General features: G+C 41.0%; 1 protein-coding gene across 1 annotated transcript; it reads right to left on the bottom strand.

Annotated features, from left to right (window-relative positions):
• Window positions 1–8,512: 8,512 nt before the first annotated feature.
• On the bottom strand, window positions 8,513–21,161 carry KLHL31 (kelch like family member 31). Its single transcript, XM_068415154.1, has 3 exons — window positions 20,963–21,161; window positions 17,453–18,656; window positions 8,513–14,746 (listed from the first exon to the last, which is right to left on the bottom strand). Exons 2-3 carry the CDS (start codon window positions 18,622–18,624, stop codon window positions 14,014–14,016), a joined length of 1,905 nt encoding a protein of 634 aa, XP_068271255.1. The 5' UTR covers window positions 18,625–18,656; window positions 20,963–21,161; the 3' UTR covers window positions 8,513–14,013.
• Between the last annotated feature and the right edge of the window lie 3,979 nt (window positions 21,162–25,140).

Below are 25,140 nucleotides of genomic sequence, written 5' to 3'. Positions count from 1 at the left end.
GTGTGACACACAGCTCAAAGGCATTAGGGTAGGATTCATTTCACCTAAGTTTAGACCTCTATAGTGTCAATGTCTTCATCTGAGATTGTCACCTTAGGCTGTCCTTACAGTTAGTGGAGACCAGTTGGCACTTTTAACCATGATTCAAGTGACCTGATTTAGATGTCTATTTTGGGATGGGATGAATCATGGACTAAGGGTGCCTTTCTTTCTTTACCGCTTAGTTAGGATGATCGGCTGAGATGAATAGTGGAATAGTGGAATTTTCTACATGACTTCTGAAGACCAGCTCTAGATAAGAAAGGCAATTTAATGAGACAAAAGCTGAAGTGTGTGCTCACCAGCAGTGGTGGGGCCAGTCACCGTGGGTATCAGGCTGCCAGCCAGCACATGCCCCTTGTCAGGAAGCGGAGGGAGTTCACGCTGCCCTTCACCTAGCTGGTATTTAGAGGACGTGAGAAGAAGATGAGTGTACTGCTGAGGTGAGGAGAAAGTCATATAGAGCTTTAGGGTCAGGAGAGCTGCCAGGGTTATTGTGTTGGGTGGGTAAGAAAACGAGACACTAGTTCAAAATAAACAAGGCTTCACCGTATTTACTGCTCACAGAATTAATTGCTTATTCCCATGAACTCACCACAACTCTGCGTGCTGTGACTGCTCAGATAAAACAACTTCTACAATAACTCTTTCAGCATTTAGAGGTCACGCCCTACCTCTGATCAGCTTATGATGCAAATTTCCATTTCCAACTTGATAATTTTCAAACAAGCACTGTTATTTGAAAACAAACAAGCCACTCCCTCTTCTCTGAAAAAGTCATTATAAACACCTCAAAGCCACCTCATTCTTCTCTCTCAAAGTCCTCAGGCCTGCTAAAGTCCTGATGATGGTTGAGTGGTTGCTTTGCTGATATTGCTACCTAGGATAGATTGTCTCTGTTTCCTGTTGCTTTCCACCTGATGTCTCCCACTCCAAGTTCTTTGGGTCAGAGCATTTCTTTGTTGTGCACAGTAAAAGTCTTAGTCAACAAACCTGAGTCTGTAAGATTTATAGTAATGCAAGTAAATAAATAAGAATACATTACTGTACTGGTTCTGTCCTGCATATGTGAATGTTGGTGGTATTCCTTCTAAAATGAAGGGTCTGGGAGTTGTTATGACTATGTCTGTAAATTATATTCCCCACTAAAAAGTTGCTTGGTTAAGCTCAGTCACTCAGTTGTTTGTGCTTCCACAAACAGATGGAGGTGGAGAAGCAGGGCCGAGCCTTACCTGCAGGAGGGGCAGCCATGGACAAAAGCAACAGGAGGAAACAAGAACCCAGAAAGGAATGTATTTTCTGCTAATCCCTGTGATATCATTGAATGAAAAGAGTCACCATCACCTTAATAACCTTGGTAACAGTTTGTGCTTTGTCACGGTGACTCTCAACGTTTCATAAGGCAGGGCATTATTCAAGACTGGCCTTAGTGAAAATGCAGTTTCTCCCACAAGCATGTTCTCATGTTAGGATCACTTGTTAATGCATATTTATTTAGTAATTTACTTTCTGGGAAAATTCAGTTCATATTCACTTTCCCATTATCAGCACAGCGTAACTCAATACCCTGCTTTTTAGAAGGCACAACTGAGATAGCGAGTGAGCTAGGTGCCTGCTCAAAGCCATGGAGTGGGTCAGTGACTCATCAGCAGAGCAGTCTGAATGGCAGGCAGGTTTTGTTTGTGTTTCATTCCATGAAAAACAATAAGTAATGCAGGCCGGGAGAAAAGCTTCAAAACAAATGAACTGGAACAATCACTCCCAAGCTGATGCTGTCCAGAATTTGGGTCAGAGTCCCACACTGAATGATGAACAGTGAATGCCAGATCCTCACTTCATCCTCAAAAGCTTCTTTCTCCACAAATCTCTAGCAAAGTTGCTGTCTGTTGTGCGTGATTCCTTTTTTTTGGGTATCTTCATCTTCCTGGTGGGACAGCAGAAGGAAGCATGGCACATGTAACAACCTTGTTACTATCCTCTTGCTGAGAGAGCACAGGCCTTCTGGTCATGATGTAAATGAGCAACTCATCCCTCAGTGTTTTCCAGTCTGACTGCTTCCGTTCATGTCCTCGGTTATCAATACTGACTATTCCTTTGTCCTCACTTTAGTGCTTTCTCTGGTGCTCCCACATACTTTCAATCCTGCTTCACCCATAACTACCCAACTACTTTTTGTCTCCTTACTCTGAAGGAGGCCCATAGGGCTGCCTTCTCGGGACTTTCTTGCAAAACACAAGTAAGCCAGAGTTAATAAGGTTCAAAAGCAGTCTCTAAACGCTGAGCTACCTGCGTGCACATGTGTGTTTTCTGCACCAGCCTGTTAAGGCTTAAGAACATGAACTGTTGCTGAACAGTATTTCAGGTGAGTGAAACAAAACGTGCGAGCTTCTACAATTAAAAGACACAACAGCCTCAAAACAAAACTTCAAGCCAACAAAATCTTCAAGTGCAGAGAAAGACAGGTAATATCTAGAGCAGAATTCAGTTCAAGGTGGAGGCCCTTAAATTAACGTGTCTACACGTAGGTATATATAAAAATATGCTTACTGCCTATGTTTTGACCATGGAGATCAACAGCTCAGTGGACACCAGTGGCTTGATTCAGTTGCCTAAATGTTGGTGCCATTTGAAGTATTTAAGGAGCCTGAGACATGTGGCTGGCACAACACAGGGAAAAACCATGTCCTTTTGGGATGGCTGGATGCCAGACAGGACACCCTCCCAGTCCTCAGAGTGCTGGACATTTATGTGTGAATCTTGTCTCTAGTCAATACAGTCAGTGAAGCATAAGGAGCAGCTCATCCTGAAGTGGGACCTTGTGGGTTACTGAATAAATCACTTTATATGCCTGTAGTGGCTGATATCATGCCCTTGGCTGCATTGCCTATAACTAGAGGTTTAACATCTCGTGCATATACAGATGCCTAAATTTATGCTTCCTGACCTTGAGTTGCCCTCGGTGTTTCAAAGGAGCAGTGGCAGATCTGAAAACACTTGGGGTTCCCAAGAGCTAATGCCTGTGACTGCTCAGTTTCATGACTCGCATGACTAATCTGGCCTTTTTTAAGTGGTCTGCCCCTCCAAAGAGATATGATCATACGGGAATTCTTTGAACATTTATTTCTCACATGAACAGATGCAGCTTCTGGTAGCGCGACCCAGACTGACATAACTTCCTGCTCTGCTTCTGCTGGGGGAACCGGTCTCTTTTCTGTGACTCCCTGCAATAATTTCAGCCCAGGAGATAGCTGTATCTTTTGTTTCAAAGGGTGGTTTGATAAAGAAGTATTCAAGCTGCTGCTAACAGCTTAGGGTGTTATTTATTACTCAACACAACACCACAAGAGAGCTCTGCATTGAGTTTTATACATGATTTATGATCTCCGCTTTCATTTTTTTTCAACTTTTGCTAAGATTCCTTTGGAGTCTGAGTGCTTTGCTGTTCACCTGGCCTGACACCTCTGTTTTTCCTTCAGAAGAGCTGATCTGTCACTTCTGACAATATGACCAAGGTGTCCTTTTGCTAGGACTTGTTTGACACCAGCAATGAAGCAAAGAGACCCTGAAATGTCACTGATGGCCACGTTGGCTGTTTCAGTGCATTTGCTATTGTTCTAGTGAGTGCAAGCTAATGGAAAGCAGAACATTCTTATTATAGCAAGCTATAATTCACTGGCTGAACTCTCGAGTGTATGCAGTGACCAGTGTAACAGCTTCAGAGCAGCAGCTGGGCCAAGAGTCTGTTGGCTGCACCATTCTCCCAGCAACATGGGAAAGAGCTGTTTTTCTCATCTGCTAAACTTCAGTAATTTCAAAAATGTGTTCATGCTGCACTGGGATGAAAGCAAAAAAGTTCTTGCCCTGAGCCGAGATATCAGCATTTAGGGCACTGGTTTGGAGACAGAAAACAAATCTATTCATCCTCCCCCTCCAAGGATGGTAAATATTAAATTATTTATTCAAACTGGAACAGCTCTGACAGAGGAGATGGAGAAAGAGAAAATTTCACAGAATCACAGAATCAGCCAGGTTGGAAGAGACCTCAGGGATCATCGAGTCCAACCGTTGCCCTGACACACCCTGTCAACTAGATCATGGCACTAAGTGCCATGTCCAGTCTTTTCTTAAACACATCCAGAGATGGTGACTCTACCACCTCCCTGGGCAGCCCATTCCAATGTCTAATAACCTTTTCTGTAAAGAAATTCTTCCTAATGTCCAACCTGAACCTCCCCTGGTGAAGCTTGAGGCTGTGTCCTCTTGTCCTATTGCTAGTTGCCTGGGAGAAGGGGCCGACTCCCACTTCACTACAACCTCCCTTCAGGTAGTTGTAGACTGCAATAAGGTCACCCCTGAGCCTCCTCTTCTCCAGGCTAAACAACCCCAGCTCCTTCAGCCATTCCTCGTAGGTCAGATCCTCCAGACCCTTCACCAGCTTGGTCGCCCTCCTCTGGACTAGCTCCAACACCTCAACATCTTTCTTGAAGTGTGGGGCCCAGAACTGGACACAGTACTCAAGGTGCGGCTTCACCAGTGCCGAGTACAGAGGGACGATCCCTTCCCTAGACCGGCTGGCTACACTATTCCTAATAGAGGCCAGGATGCCATTGGCCTTCTTGGCCACCTGGGCACACTGCTGGCTCATGTTTAGCCGGCTCTCGATCAGCACCCCCAGGTCTCTTTCCGCCGGGCCGCTTTCTAACCACTCTTCCCCCAGCCTATATTTCTAATAGGTTGGTGGTGAGATCACATATCTGGAACATGCAAACAAAGTTCCTGGTGCGAGCTGAAAAGACGAAAGACATACATCCTCCCCAGTCAAGGCTGAGTGTCCTTTTCACTGCGACTGCAGGGACAATTCTCTCTCATGGTGACGAGAAATCCATCCTGGACCTGAGAAGCCTCTTCCTGATAAAAATGTTGTCAAACCTCATGCGCTGTTGTGCACTTCGATTTTAATGAATGGGAATTTTTAGCACATTCACATTGAATTACACCCTGCATTTTTCATATCATTGCCCCAGCCTGCTGGGATCCTCCAGAGCTCCAGTCTTCTCTCCCAAACTGTCTGCGGACCGCAGGTGGCCATGAGGCGAGGGAAAGGGGACAGGCCACTGTCGAAATAGGCTTTTTTCTATGATGTAACTATTGCCTTTGACATTCTTCCTCTCTTTCTCCCCCTTCCCCTTTGCCACCAGCATTGTTGGCTGAATTAAGTGTTTTATGGCTTTCCCCCTGCCCGCCCCTCCGCTGCCCGCCCGGGGGCTGCCAGCTTCGTCCTTTGGTGCCCTCCAGCGTCTCCTTCCCGGAACAGCTCAGCAGAGCAAAGCCCTTAAGAAAAGAGCCTGCCTGAGTGATGATGCTCCCTTGGGAATGCCTGAGGCTCAGGCACCGAATTTAAGTTTGAATTTAGTTTAATGGGTAAACAGTGTATCCTTGACTAAAGGCAAGATATTTAAGCGCCCAGCTGACATTAACCTAGGCTGAGAATCACAGAATCACAGAATGGTTTGGGTTGGAAGGGACCTTAAAGATCATATAGTTCCAACCCCCCTGCCACAGGCAGGGACACCTTTCCACTATACCAGGTTGCTCAAAGCCTCATCCAACCTGGCCTTGAACACTTCCAGGGAGGGGGCATCCACAGCTTCTTTGGGCAACCTGAGAATTTCTTCCCTCACAGTAAATAATTTCTTCCTAATAGCTAATCTAAATCTATCCTCTTTCAGTTTAAAACCATTACCCCTCATCCTGTCATTACATGCCCTTGTAAAAAGCCCCTCTCCAGCTTTCCTATGGGCCCCCTTCAGGTACTGGAAGGCTGCTATAAGGTCTCCCCGGAGCCTTCTCTTCTCCAGGCTGAACAGCCCCAACTCTCTCAGCCTGTCTTCATAGGAGAGATGCTCCAGCCCTCTGATCATCTTCATGGCCCTCCTCTGGACTCACTCGAACAGCTCCATGTCCTTCTTATGTTTGGGGCCCCAGCGCTGGACACAGTACTCCAGGTGGAGTCTCATGAGAACGGAGTAGAGGGGCAGAATCACCTCCGTCGACCTGCTGGACAAGAGAAAGCCAAGCTTTCCTACATTTGGGAAAGCAACACAGCATGCATGATTATCTGAGTAGCTATTTGGAGCACTGCCTTATCAGAGGTGTTCCCCATATAACCATCTGCACTGTAGTTAAAAGATGGCATTACCGAACATAGAATGAGAAGTTGTGATTTGTTCTGTGGCTGGTTTAAGTGATAGGAACATGAGTTACAGACTGCAAGACTTTTATTCTGAATTTTTATCTTTGTTTAGATAAGTAACTTCAACAAATTCACTATTTGGCTCAGAATAATCCCATACATAAATAACACAAAATAAAAGCAGTCTGTTTGATGTGACTGTTTCTAATTAACTTCAGCAAAATTCTGACCCTACTGATCTTAACGGCTATTCTCATGTTGCTATGTGGGGGTTCTACTTAAGGAATACATGGTGTCCTCCAGATGAAAAAAAAAATACATTGCCATAGGCTTGGGTAACATTAGCTTATAAGCATTTCACAAAAAGAAGAAACATACCAATTTTTAGGCCTCTACGTACTGGGTTTAAGTTGGTATAACAGACACCATAAATCTGTGCGAGACCTACAGCTAAATTATGGATAATTTAGGCAAAACCAGCTTTTGCTAAGTGAATATTTCACTCATATTATTTAACTGTTTTTGAAGGACAATTATGACATAATAAGCTCTGAAATGTATCTGCAACACAGAAAAATAAGTTTTCTCAGACCCTTAAGTAACAAGGTAAATATTAGAAGAAATAAAGGATCCAGATAATTTTTACTTTAATGCATGTTCTTTACTTTGGTGATGCTGGCAAATAATGCATTTGTCAAGACTTGCTTAAAATCCTTTTTCTTTTAAATCATAGCCTAATTGTAAGTTCTGTCTTTTTAGCAGTTTTTACCACACAGATTCATGGCTTAACTCCTCAAAATCATCCCTGAATTTTGATCTGCTGTACTTTAGCTCCCAGCAATGATATACACTTTAGTTTTTTATTCTTTACTTTAATGCTACTTAACATTATTCTTTCCCAGCTACTTGGACTATTTTGAACATTATAGCCAGAAGGTGAAGGGCCTGCCAGTTCAGAGACAGATTCTAAACTGTTGTGATACTCTGTTAGTTTCTATTTTTTCCTTTACAGATAAGTCCTGGGTGATCATTCTACTATCTGCTCTTGATAAGATATCATGGAGAGTTGTGTTGCTGTAGAAGATTTGGTTGGAAATTTAACATTTCTTCCCTGTTCCCTTCTCTGCCTTCAGGAAGAAGCCATCTAGCAATGACTTACTCCAGTAGCACGTTTTTTAGCCTTTTTGTGGCAAGGACATAGCAATACCATATCAGTCTCACTCCCTCCATGAAGTTGGGACCTGTGTGCTCCTAGCCTTGGCAGGAGAACAACATAAACCCTTCCTCTTCCTTTTCTGCAGGACAGGAACAGGTTGCAATCCCTCTCATACCACTATGATATTGGCTATGTTTTCTGAAAGACAAATGGTAAAACTTTGGTTAGAATAGGTGAATAATGTCTCTTATATTAAGTTGTAGTAATATGTAATAGTATATACCTACTTGGTTGTTGCTGTCATTGGTTGTACTACCATGCTGCTGGATGCTGTTACTGACACCATCCTATCAATTGATACTGTATTACCGATTGCTGATAATAATTTGTAATAGCTTGATATATATATTCATTCATATTCACTTTATTAATCTTCATATTAGCTTTGTTAACCATAGGTATATTTGCTAGTGGTGATTTTTGCGGTATTTGTGGTAATCCGTAATAAAGTAGAGAAGTTGAGAGGACAAAGCCTCCGTGTCTTGTGTATTATGGAATCATAGGAACCCACGGTCATGATCTCTGCACAGCTGCCAGCCGGGTAACCCTTCAGGTTGTGACATCAGCCGAATGCCAAACCATGCTTTGAACCAAGCCCTTCATACCAAAACACAGGGAATGCTTTATGGTGCATCAAACCCTCTCATCTGTGGCAGAACTTAATTGCTCTTCAGAATTCGGACTAATTTTTTTTTCCTTGAAATTAAGATGTTGTTATTTCAGATACTGTTCCTCATACAGTCCAAATGAAAAGATGTTCAGTTGCTAATCAGACATCTGATTTATCATCATTTCTTGATTAGAACAAATGACTGTGAAATTCTTGTTAAAAAGCAAGTTGTTGTCCTTGTAATGAAACGAAAAATATAAAAGTGGCTCTAAGTCACACTTTGTAGCTTATTGTGAAGGTGGTTTGACAGCCCAGGTGTAACAAACATTCTAGTTGGCTGATACGAAAGCAAGGATCAGCACGGGGCTCAGAACAAAGTATATTTCAACTGCAGCCAGGCGTTCATCAGAAAGAGAGTCTCGCAGTTTCCAACTGATTTTACGATAAGAATAACTTGTTTGCGCCATGTGTCGACGGTTTTATTTAAAGCATACAATGAAAATACCAACATGCTGTTATTCCTCTTAACGACAACTGCTGCACTACAAATTTTCATTTTTAAGTAGTAACATTCTCACATTACACTTACAGATTTTTTTATGTTGAAATATGTTCCCTTGTGTTATCACAGTCCATCCTTAAAGTGTATAATTAGAAAACCTATCTGTATAAGCAACATGTCTAACACTTACAAGCCAGGGAAATGCTTTACACAAATAAGTTATATTTTTAACTCTTCTTGTTGACAAAAAACTGCCAAGGCAGCAACTAGTGTAACATCCAGTGTATCTAAATGTGTATGTTCCCATTATTAACAACAGAAATCAACTATGCAATCCTCATAAGTTTATTAATTGCCTATATTTTTATTGAAAATTTAATTTTCATTGAGACAACAATGAACTCACTCATACCAATCTTGGCAAAACTCATCTGGTAGTAACGGAATATCTCACACAAGCTATATAGAACTGCATGTATATTCCTTCAGGGAACTTCTGGGAACAGACCTCTGAGCAGTGCCACACTTGCAAATGAGCACCAGTAACTCATTTTTCATCTCTTTTTTCCAGCAGACATTGCAGAATGTGTTCTTTTCTTTATTGTGGCCACCAGCGATGAGATTTTTTGAATTAGATTCACAGATGAGCTTTTATGTACTGCTCACATCTGTGCATCTTCTTTGGTGCCCTGTGAGTCACTCAGTCATGGACAAGAAAAAAGAAAATAAAAGGAACAAGAGATCCTCCTCTTGCATGGAGGAGTCAAAGTATAAATCTGTGCATTATGATGTTTTTGATTCCTTATACAAAGTAGGTCTTTAACAAAAGGATGAGAATATTCATTGCAAAAAGGTCAGGAGACTATAGCAGGACTATTGGCTTCAACTGACTTCTCCAAGCAGGCAGATTCAGAATTTGAAAAAGATCTCCCAGCTTGGGTAAACCGGGTTAAGGTAGATTGAAAATTGAGTCTTGCTCTTCGTAAGAAATGCTGGGCCACCTCAGTTAGGTAACATAAAGAAAGGCTGCTTATGGAAAGGTGTGTGTTCAAGTAGGTGCTTCCTTCCAGCACGTATTTCTCAAACATTGTTGAGAAATGGGAACAAAATCTTAGTCTACTGACTGTGCTAAGGGGCTCCATCTTCCCCTTTCCACTGTCTGGAACCTCTTGCATCTCCCATCCTGTGTGTTGCACAAAACCCCTTGGAGCATACAGAGGATTTCATTGAGCAGCCACCCCAAAGGAAATAATCCTTTCAGGGAAATCTAGTCTCTAAAACATTTCATGTGCCTGCATCGTAAGTGAGTAGTTGAATGGTGATGTTGAGGATCAGCCTAATACCTCCATGCTGGCTTTCATTGGACATTGATACTTGTCTACCCATGGATTTAGTTCTTGTATTTTAATTTTCCAAACATAAGCACATGAGAGTAACTGTATATAGGAGAATTCACACTGAATTCAAGAAGGTATGCATGCTCATAAAACTATTTGTTTGACTGTTGGATTTGCAACTAGAATTACCAAACCCAGCTGTTACCAGTGAAAAACTCCCCCTAAACCCAGCATGGGACTGGGAAGAGTTAAAACTATAGGATCAACTAAGGTAGGTTTCAGGATAATATAAAGCATGGTCTTATTCAGTCATTTCTTTCATCATGTACTTTTTCCTGCAAGAACTGCCATTTAAAAATCTCAACACAAAACACTTTTCAACACCTCATAGCTTTGGTTGATGCTCATTTTGTCTGCTTCCCTCTTTCATCAGCTAGAAGTTGGCACTTAAGCTTACTGGACTCTTGACTGATCCACAGATGATCTTGCAGGTCAACTTTAGGAAGAGATTAAATGATCATGATTTCATCTTGATAAAGAACTAAGCACAAAATCTTCTTTTCAGCATAACTTTCCAACAGTAAGTTCCGCCCTCACAACTTTGTAACACATTCTCCCATGCACCTACACAAGCATGAATAAACAAGAAAACAAAACATTATCAAACTGTTTCACTCATGGACTGAAGAAAGCTTATTTTCGGATTTGAATTCCTTGGAAGCACAGATGTTGTCGACTATAAAATGCATCGGCGTAAGGAATTTTGAAGATAACAGCACACATGATTTTTTTTTTTTTTTACTATTAGTATAGCATTAAAGAAGATCCCTGTAGTGTTTTAACAATCTGCATCTCATACAGTTGGAAGCCCTCTGCTCTACTTACTATTACCATATACAGTACTTCCTTAACTGCATTTTAAAACTTCTTTTTGGGATATACAATATTTCAAGTCCAATTGAGATGTTATTAAATATCTGGAGATTGAAAATACCATACTGGACAATGAAAGAACGCCATTCCATAAAACACAACATACAAACCATTTTTCACAGTTCTAACAAAACAAGATTGTACATAAAAATGTCACAAATAGCTCAGTACCTTGCTATGATCAAAATAATATTAAGTCCAGCTGATATTGTCACATATTAAGGGCCAAATACTGGCTCAATGTGCAGTTGAAGTCTAAACAGATGTTTAGAGAAAATAGTATGAAGCCACCCTGAAGTGCTATACTGATAACAATACCATTTGTTAATCTACCTAAGATTGTTGGCCTGAAGTACGTACCTAATTTGTGCGATGGAAGGAACACACGGCTCCTGTCTTAGGACACATCTTTACGGATTTGTTGTGGCCAAGGGCAGTGGAGGCTGAGAAGCAGTCTTCCTTCTGGGTATGACAGTCTTGGCAGGCATCTATATCTACTGTTCTGCCAGAATTTGGCCAAGAGTTCGAAATCCTGAACATCTTACTCAGTAGTCCCAGTGGAGTCAATGGAACTTTTTTGTGAATAAGATGAAAAGGATTTGGCCCCCAAAGTTTTTAACCCTTTAAGTAGTAAGAGAGTAGTTTCATTGCACTTAGCCCATCATTCACAAATACCTTTCTACTCAAAAACAGAAGGTGGTTGTTGGTGTACAGGAAGCATTGGCTCACAAAAGAGGAAAGAGTGCAGCAACATCTGACTACTCATAGCATTTTGGAACTCAGTTCCTAAAGGGAAAAAAGAGATACTTGCATATGACACAATTTCATCCAATGTCTGTCTGAGGCCAAAATGATTGTTTCTTCAGTTCCTAAGTACCGTCTTATGGGTATCTTAGAAACACTAAAAAACTGGAGTATGTATACAGCTATAATTGGATATTTGTATGTATGTCTGCATTGGACTGGGTGGATAAGCAACTTCATCTAGTAATATTAACATTCTACAAAAAAATATTGAAGCAGACGGATTTTTCAAAGAGCTTCCTAAATACCTTTATATGGAACACATGGTCATGACTTGGGGAAAAGAGAAATTTTGCTTTCCTCGACAAGAAGCTTTTGGTGACTGGAATGTGCAAGAACAGCATTTTCGTATTTAAACCAAAGTAATCTTACTCTCTTACACAATTCCATGTTTTGTTCTGTGACTGTGGACTTGAATTATTATTCATTTGAATTAAATGGGATAAAGGATAACTGTATGCTAATTAAATTAATCAAAACTATATGACAGCGCTACTCTGACCAAAAGTCATTGCAATTCAGTATATTCTAGTAACATGCAGCACTCAAAAATAGAACTTGGTATTTAAAATTGTGTTGTCAGGATGCAGACATGAACTCTAAGTCAGAACTGGAAAAAATAACCGAGTACCATGGAGTTTAATCCCAACTGACAGAGTGAATTAATTCATCTCTAATACTGTGTCACGCTCATGCTGCTGCTCAATATGCAGCTGCAACAAAGCTACAAAGAGCAGCACATAAGTCCTGAAAATGCTTGCCTCAACAAATTACAGACAATTTTATAGCCTCCCCCTTTTGCAAATGAGATAAAAATTCGTCTGCCTTGTAAACATTGCAAAGAGCATGCCTTCTCCCTGGCACTGGAGCCTGGAGGTGTCAATGATAATCTGAGGAAACTGCATGTGAAGCCTCTATGAATTGGTTAGGGTGAGTGAACTTCTACCCTTTTGGTTATATTAAATCACTTTAGTTCCTTGTATTGGTTCTTTCTTTCCCCAACAGAAGGGTGTAGACATTTTGTGCTGACAGCAAGCCTTTGGTATCAAATTCTCAGGGGACATTATAGGCTGCATATCCCTTTGGCTAAGGGAACAGGACTACATTTTGTGTTTAACTCCCCTACTGCATGCTGAAATTAGGAAGACAAGTTGGTATTATTAAGGAAAGTCTCTTCAATTTCATCCAGTTTTCCCATGATTCACCGTTTTCCACACATATACCCTACTCTTAAAGGCAGATCCTGCAGTCTTTATTCCATCTTTGTTCCTCACTCGACTGGGAATTTGTCAGAATACTACTACTGAGTAGGAGGGACGCTCTGTGCATCTCCACTCTTAGACACCATTAGCCCTAGGTGCTTCCTGGCATAAACTCGGCTTCAAGATTTTGGCCCTGCTGTGGCAGTTCCTAGCTCCTTGCATTGGTGAGGACCTTCTTGAACAAGCAGATAACCTGGACATACATTCCTACACAGATGGGAAGAGTAGGAACAGGAGGAGACATACTGACTGGCCTTCATGCGTTCCACCTGAAGTGATAGGAATGTCTCCCTGGTGTGAGGAGGAAGATGGTCTGCTCCTTGGTGTACACATGGAGGTCAGGAGAGAAACATCGCACCCAAGGCAGCCCTTGGGGCTGGCCTATAATGTTTACAGGAGCTAAGGTATTCTGTGGATTCAGGTCTTGAAAGCCACGTCACAGCATTAGATATGAGAATTAAAGGGTTTCACGGCAAAAGATAGGGATCTCTTCTAACTTCTGAAGGAGAAGACATTTTGAAAATTTTTTTGTGAATACTACCGCCCCAAAAGGAAAGTATGCACATGCTATATGCTATATTTTTGTTTTTTTTTCTTCTGTTGTCAAAATAGGAAATGCTTAGAAAAGAACAAAACTGACCACTTTTATGATGACATGGCACATTTCTGATGTATGTTGAGATTTATTACTAGCAATATCTGACTTTCATTTTGGGTTTAAATGAAAGCATTTAAAACTCAATATTAAAAAAGCCTCACAACAAACTTCTGAAGCAGGTTTGTCTCTATTTTACAGGTAAGGAAATGAAGGCACCAAGAACTGAAATGATTTGCCACAGATAACACAATGAGTCAGTGGCAAAGTCAGGAAAAGAACGAAATTCCCTCTGCAGAAATGGCTTAACTCTCTCTTCCTGCTAAGAAAATCCATCTTATCCCTAATATGCTGTTTCACACCACCTGTATTAAGATCATGAAAAGTGGCCAATTTGCACTGTTAAAACTGTTGCAAAGCCAATGATTTTTTTTTCCATATAAGCACAAAAATGCTACTTAAAGGGTTAATTACACTGTTGTGCTGGTAAACATTTTTCCTTATTGCTGGTTAAACCCGTATTTAAATACTGACTGGGACAGAAGAGACTGAGCTGGCCCTAGACTCCCTTGTCTTGGTGTTGGGCATGGATATTGTACAACAGGAGACACCCACAGTGGCCTCCGGCAGCTCGTCTTCCTCTGTCCATTCATTGAGATCCGGGTTATAGCACTGAATGCACTTCTTATATTTTTTCTCTATTTCATTCCAACCACCCACTAAATAAATCTTCCCGTTAAGGGTGGAGGCGCCAGCCGTACTAACTCCAGTTTGAAGCGGCGCCACGTAACTCCATTGCCCTGTGTAAGGACTGTAACACTCCACGGGGAGAACGTCAACCCTTTCTGCTCGCCCCCCCAGCTGAGACCCACCCATGACATAGACCCTCTCCAGAAGGGACACCGCGCAGTGCCACCCCCTCGGGGTGCTAAGGCTGGACTTATCCTGCCAGCTATCTTTGCTGGGGTCGTACATACACACTGAGCGAGAGTAAGCGTTATTAATGTAACCTCCTGTGACCAGGATCCGACCATCCACCACTGCACTGGCGTGGCAGCACCTGGGCACCTCCAGAGGTGCCTTCATCTGCCACTGATTAGTTGTAGGCACATAGCATTCGATTGAGGAGAGGCATCCCTCAGAATTGCGACCACCCACTGCAAAAAGGAGGCCATTGAATACATTCAGGCTAAAGTGGGTGCGCCGCTGATTCATGCTTGCCAGGTGAATCCAGGTGTTGAAACGAGGATCATATCTGAAAGCATTGAAAAAAGAGGGTAACTGTCTCCCATACTGCTCCATTAAATTCTACAGTCCTGTCTCTGCCCTACTACTGCTGCAGCTGAGAAGTTGCTAAAATTTTATTTAGTTATTTAGCCCGTTAGAAGTCAGTGGAATGAAACTGGTACTCCTCGTTAAACTTCCAAATAAATTTAGTTTTTGATTGGAGAAAATTGTGTTTGTATCATTCAAAGCTGGCATTATTTCAATGAAATAAATCTGACTCTTCTGTAATTTGTTTTTGTACAATAACCTCATTAGAATATTGGAAAGAGGTACTTTCAACATACAATAGAAATTTTAGAAGTTTTTTTGCAATTTACGCCTACAGCAAAGATGTCAAAATTTACATAGAGAGTTTTAAAAAATGTGACATGGTGATTTATGCTTACATCTTTATAGTACTTTCTAAATGGTATGTGTTCTTTCCCTGCCACTCATATGGAGTAAGAATTCTGTGGAAAGAACATCTTTGCTTTCTAACCCCATTCCTATCTGAAATAACATTTGCTGTCCTTAACATTTAAATGAGCAATTTTGAAATAGGAAATAGCAAAATTATGACTCCTGAAGGAGTTGAGTGAGGTACATTAGTAGACCCATACATTTCTCCTGTTGCATGCTGAGGGGACCAGAGAATCACACGAGAAAAAGACTATGAGAAAGTAAACACGAATTGTTAGCTGTCATTCAGCATTGTCATCTGCCGCTCTGAAAGCAAGTCCACAGACATACCGATGTGAATTGACATGCCCAAGGTTAACGGCAGAACAGGGAGCAGAACCTATTCATCTGTGGACCATGAGGATTCCCCCACCTCCTCCCCACAACAAAGGTGTGCACTGAGCACACAGCTCCTTGTGAGAATGTGAGGCACAGTGTAAAGCCAGAAGGTCAGCAGGGCAACAGCATAATCTCCTTTATGTGATGTATTTTTCTGATGAAGTAGATGATTACACAATACAAATGATCTAGAGAAAGGCTTTACAGAGGGATCTTGACAGGTTAGATCGATGGGCCGAGGCCAGCTGTATGAGGTTCAATAAAGCTAAATGTCGGGTCCTGCACTTGGAGCACAACCCCATGCACCACTATGGGCTTGGGGAAGAGTGGCTGGAAAGATGCCTGGTGGAAAAGGACCTGGGGGTGTTGATTGATGGCCAGCTGTGCCCAGGTGGCCAAGAAGGCCAACAGCATCCTGGTGCGTATTAGAAATAGTGTGGCCAGCAGGACTAGAGAAGTGATTGTCCCTCTGTACTTGGCACTGGAGAGGTCATACCTGTGTTCTGTTTTGGGCCCCTCACTTCAAGAAAGACATTGAGGCGCTGGAGCAAGTCCAAAGAAGGACAACGAAGCTGGTGAAGGGTCTAGAGTGCAAGTCTTATGAGGAGTGGCTGAGGGAACTGGGGTTGTTTAGTCTGGAGAAAAGGAGGCTGAGGGGAGACCTTATCCCTCTCTACAACTATTTCAAAGGAGGTTGTAGCGAGGCAGGTGTTGGGCTCTTCTCCCAAGTACCAAGCGGTAGGATGAAAGGAAACGGCCTCAAGTTGCACCAGGAGACACTTAGATTGGATATTAGGAAAAATTTCTTCAGTGAAAAGGTTACCAAGCCTTGGAACAGGCTGCCCAGGGAAGTGGTGGAGTCACCATCCCTGGAGGTATTTAGAAGACATGTAGATGTGGTACTTAGGGACATGGTTTAGTGGTGGACTTGGCAGTGTTAGGTTTACGGTTAGACTTGATGATCTTAAAGGTCTTTTCCAACCAAAATGATTCTATGATTCTACAATTCCTTATTCATTAACTTTGCGTGTTGGTTGATGTCTTCAGGAGAAGTTATCTGAATGTTCCTTCTGGGAGGAGAAAAGGAAGCATTAGCAGGACTGCGGCTGTGTATTGCCATTACATGTCCATAGTCTGTAAGCAGATAAAAAGCTGAGCTGCCTCACCTTCAGCCTTTGCTTCCAGCTATTGTGTGTTGTCAGCTTTTAGGTTGAACTACTTAAAAACTAGCACCACCCATTTCACTATTGCATGTTAGCCTATGCATTCTTCTGACCTTGCTATCACCTGTGCAGTCCCAGATGACTATAGATAGGAATGGTAATATTTCAGAAATGAGGTATTATTTGGAATACACTGTAGAAGAGAAATATAGCCTTCAAGACACGGTGACACTGCTTCTAAAATATCAATAAATGAAAAAGCTAAAGGATTTGAAATGCAGTATAAAAGCTGTTGAAAATATGGTGGATGGTGCATAGGAAGTCAAGATTATAATTCCTAAAAGGTGTTTTTCAGAACTGTCTGTGAGGCATCAGAAGCTCTTGAAATTTAGGAAGTCTCACCTTGTCTGATTTGGTGCATTTTAATGGTACCTTAAAACATCCCAGAATTTCCTATTTATGTTCCTCTTTATTTCCTCCACTTGGAGTAAGTTTTCTCCTTCTTCCTCACTTCTCATTGTGCATGTTTAACCATGGTGAAGTTTTTGCATAACTTCAGTTGCATATTTCTGTTCATTCAAACTTTAATATAGAATAGCATCCATACCTCCCCAACCCTGTCCCCTTTCTATTATCTGATCTCTTCATGACGCATGTCACAAACCAGCTTGATCTATCTACCTGCATTCTGTGGAATCGATTGTTCCATCCCTTTTAAATAAATAACCAATTACCTGCAGAAATTGCTGACTGCATGCTTGGCTTGGTTCCTGGCATCATTCTGGTCTTCCCCACCAGCCACATAGAGAAATCCATCCATCACTGTCACACACTGATTAAAACTTTTAGCAGGCATTTCACTCAGCTTCTTCCATCCATTTTCGGGATCTCTGTACAAGATGTCTCTGCTAAGAGACTTTTCTGTTAGAGCTGGGCGTCCACCAACAGTAACTAAGACCCTGAAACCTCCACGGATCCTCGTTCTTCTGGACTGCAGTGTGTTCTGGTGGTAGGGAAGCAAATGGTAGTTCATGGCATCCACTAGGAGCTTATGGCAGTCTGCATCTTGCATCATTCTTGGCACAGTTTGAACATAATTGACAAGGTCTTGGGCTGAGATGGTACCAAAACGGATGTTACCTAAGAGATCAGCAGCAAACTTTACTCTTTTTTGGTCAAATTCCAGCCATTTTATTGCAATCTGGAATGCAACAATTTCAGAAGGCAACTGCAAGTCATCATCTGCAAGAAGTTCATTAATCTGATCAAAAGTAAGTTTTAAGAACTGATCAGTTTCTGAAAATTCAATGAAGTTGTCTCTAATAAATTTGTGTGCTGCTTCCTTGGTTGTTTTTAGTCCGTATGTTTCTGCAATATTGGCAACGTACATACAATTCTCAACACTAATTTCTTGGATTAGAAAATCACAGCACATCTTTACAAGGGTGTGAATCTGTAGATAAATTGCTGTGGAAATAATACTACCTATTGTATAAAGTGAGAGAGTAAGTTTTCCAGTGTAAGCATAAGTGATAACAGTAGCTAGACCCAATGGGGATACGTCATTGAGGTCTACTCTTTGAGTGGATGGATCTTTCTTCAAGATGTTGTGAAAGTAATCACTGCTTGAAGCCATCACCACCTTATGAACACTGAAGGATTTGGTTTTGGTACTGATAGTCAAGTCACAAAGAAAATTTTCTTGTCTCATTCTGCTTAGACCTTCCAAGAGATTTGGGCTGTATGATGGATCAGAAACTTCAGATGAGATGCAGCTGAAACCATTTCCTCCTTCCAAGAGTCCATTCAGGCCATTCAGTTTACTGAGGGGGCCATCTTCCACAATGATAGTCATTTCATTGATATCTGCTTTGTTCTTCTTCATGTTCTTCTTCTTAGGGGCCATGACTGCAATGAAATATTACAGCCAAGAGCTTGCTAAAAATAAAATTAAAACATTTAGGGCTACACTGCAGTTGTGAAATGTAACAGCAGAGTGATTACGCAGAAAATTTAATCTTTGTCAATACATATAAATGCCACAAAAGCAAAATAGACAGGATAATCTATCTTCCTAAGAACTATTACACTGTCCTAGATTGTAGAGTGGCTGCTTATTAATAACAATGGATACTCATATTGTGAAGATACACCTACAACACCTAAAAATAATTCCTTTTTTTTAAACAAGGTCATAAAAATAACATTCCCCTATTGTCACCACATCCAAAGAGTTAAATTCTCTCCCTAAGCATTAAATGAGTTTGCCAGAGTGTACAATTTTGTAAATATACATTTCAATCAGCCAGGCTTTAGATATGAATTCATTAGTCTGAAGCACAGGAAAGATAAGGGCCCCCAGCTTTGTTCATACTTACTCCAAGGCTAGTACAGACTTACAGGCGAGTTCAGAATTTGACCAGAAAATAGTAAGAGTGGAAGAAACTCTTTAAAAAAAAAGCAACATAAGACATAAAGACAAAGTGAATTTTAGTATGATGTCATGTTGATTTTAGATTTAGTATCTGCTCCAAATTGTTCCCAGGTTTTTGTAACTTTTTGTTTTCTAGACTGGTGATATTCTGCTTCCCATGTCAGATTCACAAATACATCCTCCTCATAGCACACTTTGCTTGCTTTTCAATATCAGTAATTTGAAATTTATAATCCTACACTTTGGATTTTGTCTAACTTTTATTTGAGAAAAATGTCATGCAAACACTAGCAGGACATGTTATTTTCAACAAGTTCTTTATGTGTGAAAGTTAATAATCACTTCCATAGAGTTATGTTAGAACATGTATTTAAATTAGGCTTATCAACTCTAGGCAAGTTCCCGCTCTTGTGGAGACGAAGAGCCAAGTTTTTGTCAAACGCAATGTGAGATGGCCCCTAAGTAGTTTTCAAAGGAGCTATTTCAAATAAATATATGTATACGCAAATACACCTTGAAGGAAAGCACTGATCTTCAATAGCACAGTTAAAACAGGATTGCTGAGATCAGCATTCAAATATATTCAAATATAGCATATATCTTCAATATATCCATTGAATTTAAAAGAATTTACACCAGCTAATTTTCTCTGTGATCCTTGCACTCATTCATGGAGAAATGCTACCTAACAATAAAACAAACTACTGGATTATTTTAGGTAACTTAATAAAAAAACTTCAGTAATATTTCAATCTAAAATCTCAGCACATCAATTTTTCCTTAAGCGCACAACACGTAACAAACTGGTATTTTAATTATAGAAAGGAATGGTTGCTGTTTGTGAGCACCAGGGGGTTTTTTTGCTGCTGCTGCGGGGTGACGACCATGTGCAGAGCAGGCAAGGGAGAAGGCCATGTGTGCCCAAAGTGTCAGTGTCAGCCCGCGCTGACGTGAGCGACGATCCCCGAAATGTCGGTGTGCCAGCACGGGGGTCAGCTGCTGCCTGGCTCCCCCCGCTCCAGCTGCATTCCAGGAGCTGCATCTGTTGAGACCTATCAGAGTCACCTCCCAGAATAGCAACCTCCCAGCAGCTTGCCATTTTAAGACAGGTTCAATCAAAGGTATAGCTGGTGTTTTAGCATACTTTGGTTGTTTAACACAGTTTTTTCGCAAAAAAACTCCTATGCTATCCCAAGTGTCATGTACATTTGTTGACATAGAATAAAAGCAAAATGAAACTTTTGGATGTTTTTGTGTGTTACCCACATAGCTATAGCTTTGCATATTAATAGCCACAACTTTATAGCTGGCAAGGGCATATTCTTTTGGCAGTCATATTTGTGATTCTAAATATTTTTAGAGACCCGTAACTTAAAAATTTTACTACATGCAGCACTTAATGTTTATTGCCTCACTGCATCATGGCAGAGCTCATTTAAATCCATGACGTTTTAAGATCTCTGTTCAAAAATGTCCACTCTCCAATGTTTTCTCCTGAAAAATACTTTTCCATCAGCAGAAACGTCACCAGCTAGTTTAGTGTATAAGCACGTAAGTGACAGGACATGCAAAACCAGTGAAACAAATCAAACCATCCTATAATAAATCCAAGTTACTGAACTTTGAAAACCCTGGATGATTTGGTTTTCTATAGCCGTTTACTTTCACCTAATTTATTTTAGCTTAAGAACAACTCATGCCAAAGGACACCCGAGGTCTCAACACAATGCATTCAAACAACCAACCTTCCCCCCTCCTTTAAAATATTACTTCTAACCACTATCAAAGTGAGGAGTTAAAAACCCCTTACCCTCCTCAGAAAAAAGGTGTCCCAGAGCTGTCCCAGAAGCTGTCAGTGAAAATGCCTCTTCCTTGGAAAAATTAAAAGACAAAAAGAGAGGGAAGGTGGCAGAAAGGAGAGAGAAAGATCAGAGGCCACTTGATAAGTTCCAGCTTGTGGTTTCCAGTGTGACACTTTGCTGTCACAGTGAGCAAAAGAGACCGGAGCCTGCACTTGGGTGCTCTTTAAAATGACCCCTCCTCTCCATGCCTCACTCCTCGCCTCTGCCCAGCCACGGGAGCTCAGCTTCCCCAGGCGGCCTGGCCTCCGGAAAATGGCAGGACAAGCCCGGACCCTCCAAATGCACGGTACAAGGGAGGAAAGAGAAGGGAAGGTGAAAACAGTAGATCCACAGCAGGTTGTAGTTGAACCAGGTAAGTGTAGGGTGGACCACTGGGTTCTCCACCTCAAAGCTTAGTGCCTGGGCAAAAGCCAGTATGCTCGGGGAGGGGGACACATTTAGACTGGATATAAGGAAGATATTTTTTACGATAAGGGTGGTGAGACACTGGAACAGGTTGCCCAGAGAAGCTGTGGTTGCCCCATCCCTGGAAGTGTTCAAGGTCAGGATGGATGGGGCTTTGAGCAACCTGGTCTAGTGAAAGATATCCCATGGCAGGGGAGCTGGACTGGATGATCTTTGAAGGTCCCTTCCAACTGAAACCATTCTGTGATTATATTATTCTTTGATCTAAAATAACCAACAGGAAACACCAAGGAAAAGCTGGCACTTTAGATCCACTTTCTTAGGATTTTGGTGCTTAACCCTGGGCAGAGGGAAGGAGACCAGCTGATGGAGATTCACAGCCATGTCCTATTTCTTGGAGTTAGGTCGCTGCTTCCGTAAAGACTTGCCTTGGCTTTCAAGGATACTGGCTCACATCCCCTGATGTATTTACAGAGATGTGAACTTTGATCTTCTGTCTCACAAGACGGTATCCTAACTTGTGGGTTATACATCAGAATAGTTTACCTCCACCTGTTGCCAGTCAGCCTCAGGTATAATATAAAGCCAAACCTCCACATCCCAGGAGAATTTCATCCCATGGGAGAGATAAAAGGGGTGCGAGTGACTGCAAGGGAAGGGAAGGATACTGGGGGAAGTGGAAGTCAGAGAAAGGGAAGATTTTCTCTTGGCTGTACTTTGTGTAATGCTTAATCTGGTAGATTTATTCGATTGCCTCCAGGCCCAGATAGGCTATTACAACAACTGCTGCAAAATAACACTTGTCATTTTGAACAAAAGGGCATCACCGTGCTAGTGGACTTACAGAAAGTTAAAAGGTAAGAATGAAAAAACAGAATAGGGAATTAGAGGCGATCAAACATGTGAAATGAGAGTGAAGGAGAGGGGTGTAAAGCCAAGCCCTCCCAACAGCTTTCCTTATGAAAAATAGGGCTACAGCCGTGAAAAATTAAGGACAAAGCCTTATTTTAAGATATATTTTAGGAACTTCTCCTTACTATACTACATATTTTTTTCTTACATGTAGATTCCTACTGCCTCAAATATACAACTCAGTATAACATCAATTTAATATGTAGGATGACATCTATCACCATCTTAACACATCTCAATATACTTTAATTTACCAGTTCCATCTAATTATAAAACTCCTTACATGGACAATTATCCTTAACTTTTTTTGAAGCTTTGCCTTAACAGGATCAGCTGTAATGATTTCTTTCACAAAGAATATATTCCCCACTGTGCTTCATGAGTTTTAAGAACTTGTAAAAACTATTTTTTGCAGGTAGAACAGGCATATTTCTAAAATAAGACTCTCAAACATATACATACTAGTGAACCTGAGTTACTCAGTGTTCGCTTTTCTAACAGCTCATGCCAAGACTTTTATCAATTTTTATAATTTTAAGATGTCTAAAAAGCCAACATTTTCAGAGAAAGAATATCTTCTGTTCTTTATTGTTTTTCAGTTAGTTTTTTTTTATAAAGAGGACACCTTACACTATCATGATCTATAGAAAATAAAAGATTATTCTAATATTTGTACCATATAATTAAAATTTACTAGCACATTGTAAAATAAATTTAAGTCTTATTCAGTCTCTACAAATGTGCTTCCAACATCCTTATATGATTCACTGTTGAAAAAAACCACACAAATGACAACAGGGAAATATCCCCACTGAAAATACAAAACTAATTTCTAATTTCCAGAAAACACTGAACATGCTTTGAGCTGTGCAGTATAGAGATAACCATCTTGTGGTGCGTGCCTCAACATCTCCATGTGCTAACGCTCACGCAGTCAAGCATCTCCCATAATTCTGAAACTTCGGCTGTACATTAGGGTAAAAAACATGAAACCTTCAGTTACTCGGTCTTCAAGATCAGAGGACAACTGATAGCATACTTGGCTATTACGTAGCATGCAAGCTGGTCTTGGAACTAGTCATTCTCATTTTCCATTAACTTGCATGCAACAAAGTCTTTTACAAAATAACCAGTACCAGGATTAGCTGCAAATCATGATACATTTTTAAAAATGAAACATTGATTTAATATGTTTCTTAATTTTCAGATATTCTTAATGTTGTTTCCTTTACATCTGGAAAATAACCTGTTGTCTTTCTGCTTATTTCCTTTCCAGTGGCATAAAAATTAATTACTATAAAATATTTTGATATTGATTGAAGTCCTTGCAATCAATCAAGTTATGAATTATCTTCTCAGTTAAAAGAATGGGTAGTACATTTTTGGCAATATCTTAAGCCAGTCAAGATGTATCCTTTTAGGTATGAGTGAATCTTGGGGAAAAAATATTTTATTTGCTCCATAATCAACTGGTTTATATGCGTGACTAAGGACAATATTATCAATCCATGCAGCAGCAGCAGGTCATGTAGAAATCTTTTGACATTTTTAGGGGGAAAAATGCAAACATTTCAAGAGATTTGTTCTTAGCCCAATAAACAAGAATAATTGTTATTATTTGCTCCACGTGCATGAGTCAGAATCAGCAATAGGGAAAGTTCTCGTATCAGCAAATCTAAGCCTTAAGGCAATTATAACCATCTTTTCTAATCCATGCACAACCATTACTGCACTCTTTCTGGAAAATGTAAAGCCTTTCCTTTGAAGTCAGCATGCTTTGATTTGTTGGTGGAATGCAAGCGTCACAGCCATGGCCATGTGGAGATCTACTTTGGTCAACTAGAGACGTTAACAAAACTTAGGCTCAGCTTTAGATCGTGACTGTTTTGTTTCCTCTGAGCCCTTTGTGTACAAATATTATGCACCCCCAAAGTCCATATTTAGTTCACTATGATAAATAGTTACGAAAAGTATCTTTAAATGCATTAATCTGAATGTATTGAGTAATCACAACAGTAATGCCTCTAGGAAGGCTGAAGCTCCTTATGCAGATTGGAGATAACTGTGAAAGCATATTGAATTTCAGTGGAGAACTGCAATCTTTTCAATAAAGAGATGGAAAAGAAACATGTTTTCTTTTTAAGCTGCTGAATAAACATACAAACTACTACTGTCTAGGATCAAAGGCACAGGCCTTTATTTCACCAAGAAGGTGGCTTTGAGGAACTGTGTTCAGCAAGACACCCAACCCCAGGTGGGTGACTCGGACCTCCCCCACAAGGCGAACTTCCCCCAGTACTTGATCACTTGCTCCCAGATCATTGCCTAATTTTGCCCAGCCATGCCTCTCACATTGATCCACCCCCTGAAACTCTCGCCTAGCTCTTCTCCGTAGCTCACACAAAGCCTATTTCTCTTTCTGGTTTCACTCTTTCCTCGGAAACTCACCAAGCACTCGCAGTAGGGCACAGAGAGGACCCTAGGGAGGATATGGGAGTTGGCAAGCCTTGGAGCAGGGCTGATGGCACAACGCAGCTCTTGAGCACATAGTGACAGAGCAATTACTGGAGCTACATTTCTGTATGTGGCAAATCCACTTCTTCCCAACAGGAGTTGTGCATCAATGCCAAACAAACAAATACTCATAATGATCAGCATTGGCTGGCAGTTTTGAAGGACCAAGTAAACTTGGAATTCTTTCCTCTGCCAAAGTTATGAGAGGTGATATGAGAAATGCTGCAGTTAGATCTGGGCTAGAAACATTTTTCTTGTTCTAGGAAAGTTCTTGAGTTTTTAAATGTTTTCTTCT

Source organism: Nyctibius grandis, chromosome 1 (genome assembly GCF_013368605.1).
Source record: "Nyctibius grandis isolate bNycGra1 chromosome 1, bNycGra1.pri, whole genome shotgun sequence".
Lineage (NCBI taxonomy): Eukaryota > Metazoa > Chordata > Aves > Nyctibiiformes > Nyctibiidae > Nyctibius > Nyctibius grandis.
The sequence above is the reverse complement of the archived record's forward strand: the minus strand, read 5'-3'. Positions and strand labels throughout refer to the sequence as shown.

Bases quoted from the DNA above. Each gene is read 5' to 3' on its own strand.
- KLHL31 (XM_068415154.1), bottom strand. From the start codon at position 18,624: ATGGCCCCTAAGAAGAAGAACATGAAGAAGAACAAAGCAGATATCAAT. The intron at 14,747-17,452 runs GTAATTGGTTAT...CAATGCTTTCAG, and splicing joins GCAGTCAGCAATTTCTGCAG to ATATGATCCTCGTTTCAACA.